Source organism: Phascolarctos cinereus, unplaced genomic scaffold (assembly GCF_003287225.1).
Source record: "Phascolarctos cinereus isolate Bilbo 61053 unplaced genomic scaffold, phaCin_HiC Scaffold_726;HRSCAF=1367, whole genome shotgun sequence".
Taxonomy (NCBI): domain Eukaryota; kingdom Metazoa; phylum Chordata; class Mammalia; order Diprotodontia; family Phascolarctidae; genus Phascolarctos; species Phascolarctos cinereus.
In genome coordinates, this window is record NW_027556098.1 from 161,983,565 (window position 1) to 161,996,366 (window position 12,802).

The 12,802-nt window shown below is 34.5% G+C and overlaps 1 protein-coding gene across 1 annotated transcript in view; it reads right to left on the bottom strand.

Moving 5' to 3' along the window:
- Positions 1 to 12,802, bottom strand: part of LRP1B (LDL receptor related protein 1B) — a 2,172,360-nt gene that overhangs the window by 287,761 nt on the left and 1,871,797 nt on the right. Inside the window, 1 exon segment of the mRNA XM_020984719.1 lies at positions 10,935 to 11,054. Within this exon segment, the coding sequence (XP_020840378.1) occupies positions 10,935 to 11,054 (120 nt within the window).

Consider the following 12,802-nt stretch of genomic DNA (forward strand, 5'->3'; position numbering starts at 1 on the left):
TAATATAATCACAAGAAGTTGAAACCTGTCTGGCTTGCCATCCCACTTAAGGAATGTTCTTGGGCAGGAGGATAGAAGGAAATAAGCATTTATTAATTATCCACTATTTGACAAACATTGAGCTAAGCACTTTACAAGTTGTACCTGAATTGATCATCAAAACAACCCTTGGAGCTAGGTGTTACTATTTTACACCTAAAACAGAGGCAGCCAGAGGTTGTGACTTGCCCAGGGTCACAAGGCTAGTAAGAGTCCAACTAACTCCAGGCCCAACAATCTATACACTTTGTGATCAAACTGCCACACTGGATTCTGGTGAATTTATGCCCTCTCTATTGCCACCTTCTTTGGTTTAATCACCCAATATGAAGAAATTACATTGCTTACCCTAGGAAACTTCTTGATCTCTTTAAGTCGTACTTATTTGCATTCTACTTTTAAAATAGATTTTGTCTCCATGTAAAGATCAGCAAACCTATATTAAAGACAATTCTCACTCCCTCTCCCTATCCCTTCTCTCTCTCTTTCTCTGTCTCATAAAACAATACTGAATTGAAGAAAAACATCAAGATTTGGATTATCATTATGAAGAATATGCATACAATTTTGTGTTTTAGAAATGTTCTTACTTTCAAAACATGCTTGAAAAACTCTTTGAGAAACAGAATTTGTCATGGGGCTGTCCACTGGAAGTGAAATGATAATGTGAAATCATGACAAAGTAGAAAGAACGTTGAATTTGGAATTAGAGTACCTGTGTTTGAATTCCAATTATATTACATTCAAACTCTGTATCACTAGACAATTCACTCTACAACTCTGGGTTTCCATTCTCTCATACATAATTTGAATGGGTTGAACTAGTTTAGAAGTATCAAATGCATGGACCACATCTGGCCCACAAAACTCCTAGGCAAGCACTAATCAGATTGAAGTGCAAGTGAGAAATATTTAACAAAATAAAAAAAAAACATAATAAAGGTAGATCATATTAATATGTTTTAAGTTAATATGAGCCTATAGGGATCTTTATGTATGGTTTACTGGCCTCCATTTCCAATTGATTTTGACATCTCTGAAACAGATGACATTGGATGTCCCATCTAGCTCTAAATTGATGCCTGTATGAACCTATGGTAATAAGCAGCTAGCTTAGAAGTTTTTAGGTCTGCTTCACCAGGAAATATCATGTACTAAAGTTCTACTCATTAGAAGCCAGAGAACTAATGTTGATGAGTTATAGTGTAGAAATAAGGCAAGATAGAAATTGCCCACAACAGAAGTTTCATTATCCAGGTAACTGTGAGGATTTAGAAGAGAAACTAAGGAATTATTGGGCAATGAAAATTCTCTTTTAGTTTAGAGATGGAAGGAAGTAGTTACAAAAAGACAAGTGGTATTTTAAAAGTGTCAGGCTATAGAATAGGAGAGCAAACCTGGTGGAAGCTTAAGATGTTCTTGAAAGTATTAGGGTAATTGCAGGCAGCTACTTTAAGCTTATTGACAAAGCAGGTTTCACAGGAAAATACTTCAAAGTAACTGACAGAGCACACAACACCTTGAAGTAGGATGGCCTATTTAAAGGCTTAAAATACTGAGAAAGAAGTAGGACACCTCAGATGAGGGGATGATAGGAAAAGAATCAACATGGCAGATCAACAGACAATGGATCAGGGGTGAAGGTCTGGGAGATAAAGTTCATCCAGATTCAAACAGATTATGACAGAAGGAAAGACAGAATTTTCAGTGGGCATTAATGGAGAGCACAGAGTCTATGTTATATGTTAGAAAAAAAGAAAGTAAGGAATCAAGACGACCTGGATATCAAAGCTAAATGCAGCAAAGATGGATGTAGTGTTATTACAGTTTCAAGAGTGGTGGGCCCATTTGGGGCCCAAAGAGGAGGGCTGGGAGAATTTTTCTTAAGGAGTTTGTTGCAACTTCCTCCTTAGCAGTAGCCTGGGCACCAAACTAGGAGGTAGTAAACAATTACTAATAGTCTCTAAAGGACTCTTAGTCTGTGGAATTGTTTATAGATACCTCCTATGCATTTCAATTCAATTCATTTCAATAAAATTGTATTAAGAACCATGTGCCAGCAACCTTTCTAGACACCAGATATACTAAAACAAAATAAAACAACACTCAAACAAATAAAAAACCCATTCTTTGCCATCTAGGTACTTAAATTCTAAATAAGCTATTAAGCACTTAGCAATTTACATGTTAATCTGCATGATTTGCTGAGTGACAGAAAATAAGTTTTTTGAGAAATTATTACAAAGCATGTGATATTGGGGAGTGACAAATCTTAGGATATTTGTCATATAGCTAGTTACACAATGGTTTAATTCTTTGTGCTATAAATACTAGGAAATTCAGATCAACTGTAGAAACTTGGAATATGAAAACCTAAGCTATTTAATGGGTTCAGGACCAAAAAGATATAAATTATAGTGAAGTGTATATATCTAAATGAGATGAAATTAGTCATAATGATTCTAGTGCTTCTAAGATCCATGGTTTTACCAAGGATCTATGATATGTCTTTCAATGATATGGATCAAAGTCCCTCTACAGCTTAGTATATGATCTTCAGGAACTGCTGTCACTGAAAACTGTATCACCATTTAGGCAGCTTAATGATAAATTTCTCCAAACTTAGGCTGCTGTTCAAATAATATTCATATAGACTATTGCTAACCTTTTACTCCAAACCTTTCCAGAGCCAGGTAACCTTCAAGCAGGGCAGCTAGGTGGCACAGTGAATAGAATACAGCTTCAGACACTTATTAGCTGTGTGACCCTGGGTAAGAAGTTTAACCCGGTTTGCCTCAGTTCCTCATAAGTAAAATGAGTTGTAGAAGGAAATGGCAAACCACTCCAATACCTTTGCCAAGAAAACCCCAAATGGGGTCAAGAAGAGTTAGACACGACTGAACAAAACCTTCAACCAACCAGGACTATACCGCAAGGCCTCAAAACTAGACTTAAAAGATACAATGCATAATTACTTCTATGCTACATAATTCTAGAATCCATGAACCAGGCTTAGTATCAAAAAAAAGGAAAGAGTAAACATAGTGATCAGTAAGCATATTGAAAATGAAACCCAGGATTAAGTTACTACTCTGATAGTAGGAACACTAAGTCATTATCTGTCTCAACAAATCAAATCATATCCAACTAACTCACAACAGGAATCTAGGAACAGGAAATTGTCCATTACACTAGACTCATTTAGCCCATCTGCTTAGGACAAGAAATGCCAGCTTGGTAGAGGACTTGACCCTGAGGAACAGTGAATTATTTTGAGCTACAGGACATTCTTAATAAAACAGTCAATTCTTGCGCTTTAGGTGACAATGAATCTCTGTTCCCAGGAAGCTCTTTCTAGGAAGGATAGCCAGGAAAGCATCAACACCACATTCTCTAGCAGCATCAAAAGTTAATTTCAAGAGGACGATGAATAGCTTACAAAATGTAATGTTGTCATTATTTTTATGGGATGCCAACTGTATTTTATACTGTACTTTGAAAATATCATATAATGACTGCAAATTTTACTTTAAAAAGAGGCATAACAATGGGGCAGCAAGGTGGTGCAATGGCCCTGGAGTCAGAAGGACCTGAATTCAAATACAGCCTCAGATACTTACTAGTTGTATGACTCTGGGCAAGTCACTTAACTCAACTTGCCTCTAATCAGGGAAGAGGGAAGAGGCATAACAAGAGGATGTTTTAAATATACAGTTATCCCTTCTACAACACGGAGGGTGTTAGCAGTACAGTGCCTCCTCAATCTAGAAAATCTGCACAAAAATTTTGGCCCTCCATTTGTACCAAAGAAGAAGTCTGAATTATTATACTATATCAAATATAAATCTAACAAAATATGTTGATATTATACAATACTATCCATATATTTTATGCATTTCTAAGCTTCTAAACTTTTTCTGTGTCATTTGCTGGCCTTTGCGTGCCGTCTGCAGCTTCCACAAAATTCCCCCAAATTCCTATTTCATTTCTTATGCTGACCCACAATATATCGAAACTGCAATAGGGAAAGTCACAATATAGAAGGGATAACTATATTTGTGAATATAATTTCTATTGCTGAATTTCAGTTTCCCCAAATTCACACTTTGAGGAAGCCATATAATTAGTTTAAAGTGCAGACTTAAAGTCAGGGGACTAGGGTCTGAGTTCTATTTCTCCCACTTTACTAGCTGTGTCTTGGGCAACTCATCTGTTGAACCTTACAGTCCACATCTGTTAAATGGATATTCCATTCAACAAGCATTTATTTAATGCCTACTATATGTTTCAGGCACTATGCTAGGTGCTGAAATACAAGAGTCTTCCCCTCCTTCAATGAGTTTACTGTTGGTGTAAACAACATAAACACACAAAAGCAAATGCAAAATACATACATACAAAGTCATTTCCAGAAAGTGAAGGTGGGGGAGGATGGTACAGGTTTAATAACAAGGCCAATTTGTTCCAGTGAGCAAAATGAAAGGGTAGAGAAGAGGAGAATAGGGACACCAGAAGAGAAGAGGCTGGTCTGTATGGGTATGAATGAGCAGGGACTTGGTGGAGAAAGGAGCTTTAGCATATGTAGTAGTTTACAACTCAGAATCACAGGGAGTCTGAGAGGAGCTATAGGGCAGAGGTTATCACTCTCTTCTAAGGAGAAAATGTAATAGTGATTTGTTTATCCATCTTGTAGAAAGAGGTGGAAAGCAGAATGAGGGGATAAATATATATCAGCAGGGGAGAATCTTGTTTGATATTCAAAGGAAAATGATATTTGCAATACCTACTTTATAGTCTGTGAGATAGGCAATTTGTAATCCTTAAAATGCTATACAGGTATGAGATTTTAGTATTATACATACTGGCTCCCTGATACTATGCCAAATATACGATAGCTAAATTTGATTGAATCCCTCTTTCTGGATCTAATCTATGTTCTCAAGATTGTTTCAAGGCCTTTTGAAGTTATGGACCTGGGGTGTTCAGCAGCCCCATATATCTGGTACATATTGAGTGCTGTAGCTAGAATTGTAGAATATTAGCTTTGTAAAGGACATTGGTGATCATCGAGTCTTATGCTTACCTAAAGAGAAAATCCAAAAGGTCACATCCTGGTTCTACTAATTACTAATTTTGAGACTGTTGACAAGTTACTTCACTTTTCTGGGTCCCAGTCTGCTCATATGTAAAATGAGTGAATGAAACATTTACTATGTGCCAAGTATTGTGCTAAGTATTTGGGATATAAACACAAAAACAAAGATGATTCTTGCCCTAGATGGATAATTCTTCCATTCTAATAGGAAGAAACAATGTATATATGAGAGTGGTGGCCAGGGAGGGACATTCTGGTTTGGAATGCTACAGAAAGGATGAGTGGAACCATAGGAAAATAGATGGCACACCTTTTTCAAGAGTAATGGTAGTATTGATTTGATTATGAAGGAGTTGACCTAGACCAGCTGTTCTCAAAGTGGGTATTTTCAAAGTATACTTTCATACTAATATTAATGTTTTAATTTTTAATAGGGTGAATTTTGATAGACGTAAGCCACTTAAACAAAAGTTCTTTGGGAAGGTCCTCAATAATTTTTAATAGTGTAAAGGTGTCCTGAGACCAAAATTTTGAGAACTACTGATTTAGGCTATTTTGTAAGTACTTTCAGATCTGTATCTATACATGAACACACACACATTCATAAAACACACACACACACACACACATATATAAATTGAAAGGGAATTCACTTTTACCTAGGAAAGCCTATTTTTAAAAATATCTCTAATTATTAGAAATCTTTCTTCCTTACATTCAGCTAAAATATGCCTACTTTTTGGAGAATATTATAGGATATTATAGACAAATATAGAATGGAGGACTTTGGGACACACTACGGGGATACTGACTTGACCATACGAGGTACATGCTCTTGCTGCTCTTGCTGCAAAAGCAATAACGTGTCTGTCTTATTATGTAGACGATCCATGGTACACAGTGGGATATAAAGGTGACTCAAGGTTTCTAGTAAGCAATTACATTTCTCCTTTTAGGCAAAGATTTGGCCACAAAAGCCAGCTAATGGGTCTTACATAATAAAGGTTATTTTTCTATGTTTTAGTGGCTTGATAATGATTAGATTTCTCAAAATATGTTTACACTGAATACTAAATGGAAGAAGTTTGGTAAGGTGGCGGCTATGTAGCTGTGGATGTTTCATCTCTTCTTATTTGTAACAACTAATTATATGTGTCCTGTCCTAGACCAAGAGCTAAGCTCTCTGATTTGGTAAAGAGGTGTTTTGTCTTCAATGAATTTTAGGGAGGGGCAGAGCTGAGACGGCAGAGTAAAAGCAGTGACTTGCTTGAGCTCTACCTGAAACCCTTCCAAATACCTGTAAAAATGGCTCTAAACAAATGTGGGGAATTATGGGCACTGATGGTCTACATGGATTGTAGAAGCATCAAGGACTTTAGGAAAGGACCCTGGTTTAGCAAGGTAGAGATAAATCAGAGGGAGAACACAAAGATGACTAAAGGAATGACACCTTGGCTGAACCTCTATTTACATGATAGCACAAATCCCAGAAATCCCCATTTGCCACATTAGGCAATGCTCAAACTACTAACAATAGCAATGAAAATCCAGTGTTAAAACTTTTAAAAATGCATCGTAACAGCCTAAATAATTTTTCAAAGACAAATTTATAAAATATCTGTAGCAGCCTAATAGGCCTCAGGAATATATTCACCTTGGAGGCAGCATCTCAAGGGAACTATCTGTAAAACCCAATAGCCTCAGAAATAGCATTTGTTTCACAGGGATTAAGACAATTACTTTCACTCTAGTAATATTAGCTCATGAAACAAATAAAATTAAAGAAAAAGCCATTGATTCATTCAAATAAAATATTTGTTCAACGATAGAGTTTCATTTACAGAACTTATGACTCACAGGATGAGCAGTTTCAATATGAGCAAACAGTTGGCCGCTTATTAAACATCTTGAAGATTCCACTCATGCTCCTCATTCTCATTTAATTAAAGCAAATGAGCAAATAAGAAAAGGTTCAATATAATAAAATGTTGTTTAATTTAGAATGCTGGAAAATAACTATGTATTACCTATAAACTTTTTATCTTGCTGCTAGCCAACACAGTACTCTGTTCAAAGTAGATGTTTAATAAATACTTGTTGTATTTTTATTTAAATTCTGTATGCTAAATGGGGGAGTCACAAAGTTCAGATAAGATTCTGTCCTTTACTTTCATGAGCTTATAGCCTACTAGAGGAGATAATATACACTATTATGAGGGAAGTTTATTGGGACTAATGAAAACCAATACTATACAGTCCAAGGGGTGGTTCTTACCAACAAGGAAGAAGAGAATACATTCCAGAGGCACCTACATTCTCAGTGGGCTGTAAGAATATAACAGGCAAGGGGCAGCTAGGTGGCTCAGTGGATAGAGCACTGGCCCTGAAGTCAGGAGGACCTGAGTTCAAATCCAGCCTCAGGTCAAACAGTTGACACTTACTAGCTGTGTGACCCTGGGCAAGTCACTTAACCCCAACTGCCTAAAAGCAAAAAAACAAAAAAAGAATATAACAGGCAAAGAGGAAGGGGAAAATCCTTTCAGGCAGAGGGAACAAGGAAAGCCATGAACAAAAGCATAGAGATATGAGAATATGATGCTCATTAAAGGCATAACAGAATTATTTAGTTTGTTTGGACTTTACAGTACATGGAGGGGAATAATAGCTGATCAGGCTAGAAAGGAAGAATGGCATCAAATTGCAGAAGGCCTTGCAAGCCAACAAAAAGAGTCTGGACATTAGTGAGGGTTTGGGAAGGAGACTAATATAGAGTTACAAGATTTTGGAGCAGATGGACAGCACGACTCTATCTGTTCATTAGGTAGATTATTACTCTAATATAAAACATAGGAAGGATGGGTTGGAATGGTAATGGAAGTTAGAAGATGTATTCAAAAAATTTTTTAAATAGTCCATGAAAGCAGAAATAAATACCTGTACTAGAAAGGTGCCAGTAGGAATAGAGAGGAAAATGTGGAAGGGAAAATATGTCACTGTGGAGGCCAAATAAACAGGATTGAAGATGGTAGATTTAGAGCTTAAAGAGATCTTAGAGGTCATCAAGTACATCCCTCTAACTTTACATATAAGGAAACTAAGACCCAGACTGCTACATAGATTGTAAATGTCTGAAGCAGAATTAAAGCTTACGTCTTTCTGGCTATTAGAATAGGATTCCATCCACTGTGCTCTAACTATGAAATTGACATGGTTATTGACTGGATATAGTAACATGAAGGATTTAGAAATGGAAGAATAGCAGAATGGGAGCGCCACTGATAGAAATAAGGTCAGAAGAATCAGCAGGTTCAGGGGAAAAGAGTCTAAGCTTGGTTTTGCATATATGGGACATGAAGTGTTATAAGGCATCCAAATAGAGGTGACCTTTTGGTAATTTGAAATAGAAGTATCAGAATGGAGGTATTGGCTTCTTCCATATCTCTCTGAGCATCATTTGCATAGATACAATAATTAAAATTGTCAAGTGAATGGAATTGCCAAAGGAAAGTATGTAAAGTGGGAAGAAGTGATGGCCTAGGACAGAAACTTAGGAAATGCCCTCCTTAAGATGTCTGGAAGGGAATGAGGAACCAGCAAATGAGAAAGAGAAAGGGGGTGAGCTAAATAATTTTGTGCTATAATTGAAAACGCTAATATTTTGCTGGAGTGAAAAAGAGGAGTGGCTTATGAGATAAATCTTTTAAACTCAGCAGTGAAATTTATCTTCCACAATGGCAACAATGGTAATTTAGGGAAAGCTGACAGAGAGTAAACAATATGATATAAGAGTTGGTTAAAAAGTATACTTTTTTTTTTGTCTAGGCAAAGATGTTAAATGACTTGCCCAGGGTCACACAGCTAGTGAGCATTTTTAAAATGTATAGTCAAAGAGAAAGGAAATTGTTTAATCTGGAGAAGAGATGGCATAATAGTAAAAACTAATTTCTTATAGAACTCATCATTCTTAACATGGCTTGTCAATGGAATAGACTAAAAGTCTAATCATATTACCACAAATATGACCATTCTACATATGGCAAAATATGGCTATTTATTAAGGGGAGTTAATTTGCCTTTTGAAACATTAACATTATAAAATGGATTCACTAATAAAGTGCATTTCGTTTCCATTTTCACAAAAGAAAAAAGAAAGAGAAAAATAGAGGGTTACAACTTATTTCATGAAAATCTGGAATAAAAGATAATAGAGCATGTTCTTGAAAATCAGTATTATTCCATATACCTAGTAACTAAAATAAATCATCATAGGTATGAGGAAATCCTATAGTGAGCCTAAGAATTATTAGGTAATTAACCTTAGGAAACAATTTACTTAACCTGTGTATCATAGCTTCTTTTGGGTCTGTAGCTCACAGGAACATTTGTCAATGGCAGAATCACATAGGTTTTAGAATCTGATCTTTATATTTAGTTTTGTTCCACATAAACAGAAAAAAACCAGAAATTTGGGAAATATCAGCTTGTTTTATCAGTGTAGACAGTCAAATCAAATCATTCAGACAAAAACAAAACAAAATAATATTTTAGAGGATAAATCATTCAAATAGTTACTAAAAACTATTTCCTTTTGCTTAAGTCCATAAAAAGTTAAAGTGGTGTAATAGCAAACTGGTCAGTATATTTCTTAGATATTCTTAATTGTGATTTTGCATTATCCACAATGGATACAGTCTGAGGTAAACTACAGTGATCATGAAAATTGGATGCAGCAGCTTTACTGAATGGTTTTAAGCACATATGATAGCTTCTGTTGGCTTCATATAGATATGACTATGTGTTCTGTGTCATATGAGGAACAGTAGAAAGAGTTTAAATGGCTCTTAGTCATAGAAAAATAAATAGATACATAAATAGATAGACAAATATAGTTATGGTTCAAATAACTTTTTTTTTAAACTATACTTTGGGCTACTGAATTGGAGCTCTAAAAAAAGATCAATTTACTTCAATGGATAAAAGTAGAAAACCTATAGTTAGCATAATTTGAACCCTATATAATAAATATGTTATATTATATAATAAATAAAAATAATAATAAACTGATTAATGAGATGAATTCCGGAAGGTCCATTGTTGAACTGATATGTATAACCAACCTTTCTGCCCAAGCAGAGATAGAATCAATTTCTAGATTGTAAACTATTTTAGGCAAGCAACTACATCTTATTTATGTTTGTATGCCTAACCATAACTAACACAGCATTTTACACTGCATATAAATAAGGGTACAATGCATAATTATTGAATATTGGAGAATTTCCTTGTAATCTTAGTTAACTGTTAACATTTTCAAACATATGTGACATTTAAACATGATCACTTTCATTTTCAATAATACAGAATAAGCTAGTTACAACACAACAAAGGAGATGGATTATAAATGGCTAACCTTTTAAAAAAGTAGTGCTGGGAAATTGAGAAATCAATAATTCCTTATGTCTTGCTATAATATGCTTTCTTTCACACAGGAAGATGCCAGTGGTTCAGCCTTTAAGTTATCTTTTCCAAAATGATAATTCTTTTGTATGGTTAGCCATATTCCTATTCCTGTCTTCTTTATTATTATGCCATTCTGTGATAAAACTTGTTGGGTTAAATGTCTGTCTCTGATTTTGAAAAAGTATAAAATATTTTTCTATGTGATACTAACAGATATAAACATGGATCAAAAAGCCGAGGCTGTAGTTTCATCAGCAACAGGTGTTGAGAGTTGTACTAAGCATCAAAGGTCAATGCCATGTTTGGAATAAACAAGCTTTATGAGCACAATCCTACTTACCACAATTGGCTTCATCTGATGCATCAGCACAGTCTGGATCCTCATCACAAACCCATAGCTTAGAAATGCAGTGTTTGGTAGTTTTACACTGGAAATAGTCTGGTGAACAGCTGTTTTCCGCTTTAAAAGAAAACATATATTATGGTTTGTTCTGTTCAAGAAACAATCTTTTAAATATTGATTTAATCTTTTTTAAAGATTAATTATTGATTTTAATCAATAAAATATTGATTTAAAATGTTAAATATTCAACTTTGTTTAAGAATGTTAATAAGGAAATTTGTTATATCTTAGTAAACCAGCTCTGAAGGTAGATTATATTTTTGTGAATTTTTTTCTAATATGTTTTTTCTTACGAAAAAGAGACTGCTTTCTCTTTTGGTGATATTTAATACAATAGAAAAATCTTCCTAGTTATTGGGTTTGAAGGATGGAAACCAATAAAGCAAAAGTTAAAACATTTGTGACATTTCACAATTTGTTCACTTTGTTCACCAAAAAAGGAGATGAGCAATTCTATTATATGTAGTTAATGAATTGAGAAGGTTTTTAGCATCTAAAAGCTTTAGGGAAATAAGAGGAATACAAACTGCTGCCACAATCTCAAAAATTGTGTCTTAGGGATTGGAGAAGAATGAAAGGAAGATTTTGACTGTAAACTGCATCACAAATCCCAGTTTAATGGGTTGGCTTCTAGAATGGCTAACCATAAAGAACTGGTGCTGACTTTATTCTGTATGTGCCATCTTAATCAAATTGCTGGATGACTGAACATTTTACTGATAAAAGTTCTAAAGTAAAAAAATAAAACTTCAGTGAGACAGAAACTGTTGACAACAGATTTGTAGACAGTTGGAAACTTCAAAAAACCTCTGACATTCTGACACCTTTTTCTGGGGAAGGAAAATATTTTCTACTTACTTAATTATGTTTTTGGATAGGGAAAAGAGATAAAGGTGAAGTGATATAAAGAGGAAGATAGTTCTATTTTTGTTATTGTCTCTTGGAGTGAATTAAATGGAAAGTCTCTATTATATAAAATTATATTTAAAATATTCTATAATATTATTTCCCAATGCTTTTTAAAATTATACTTAGCAACTCAGATCCAACATGAAAAAAATCCCCATTTGATAAATTTTATTTTGCTTATTTCACAAGCATTATATATGCTTGAAGAGAATAGTTGGCCCATGTGACTGAAATAATAAAATTGATTTGGAAAATCTGAGTAAATAATATGAATAAACTATCATCTTTTATCTAATATAGTGAAAATGCAATTATTGAACAAATGAAGACTTCTTTGATTGTTTCTCTCATTAAAAATGAGTAGCTCAATTTTCAACTTTCTATGCCCCACTATTCAACCCTCCTGAATGGAGAGCTGAATTTTAAAAGATAACTATTAGAGAGATGAATGTACCACGCAGTTTTGAGGAGACAACCTCTTAAAATATTACATTTATAAGATTGGACTCTAGATTTTATATAAGGACTCCCTGTGAAGGAAAGTTTGCAGTTAGTTTTCTTAGACTATGTTTAATGGCATACTTTAGATAGAAAATATTATGAAAAGTTTCCTTTAACATTTAAAAGGAAGAATCAATAAATGACATTTGTCCAGAAAATAAGTAGTTCTTTCCTCTACCAGTCTATGTCAACTGAAACTTTTCTAGTTAAAGCACAATTTTCAAAAAGCCAAACTAAAATATAATTGATATCCCTTCAACTTCCCCTGAGAATGAGAACTTCTCCTGATATCAATCTGTGAATTTACTGTAGGGAGACAGTGTACTGTATGTCAAACATATTTTATTTTGTGTGAAGGGCTTTTTGCCCACAATTAAATCAAGTTGGCTTTAGAA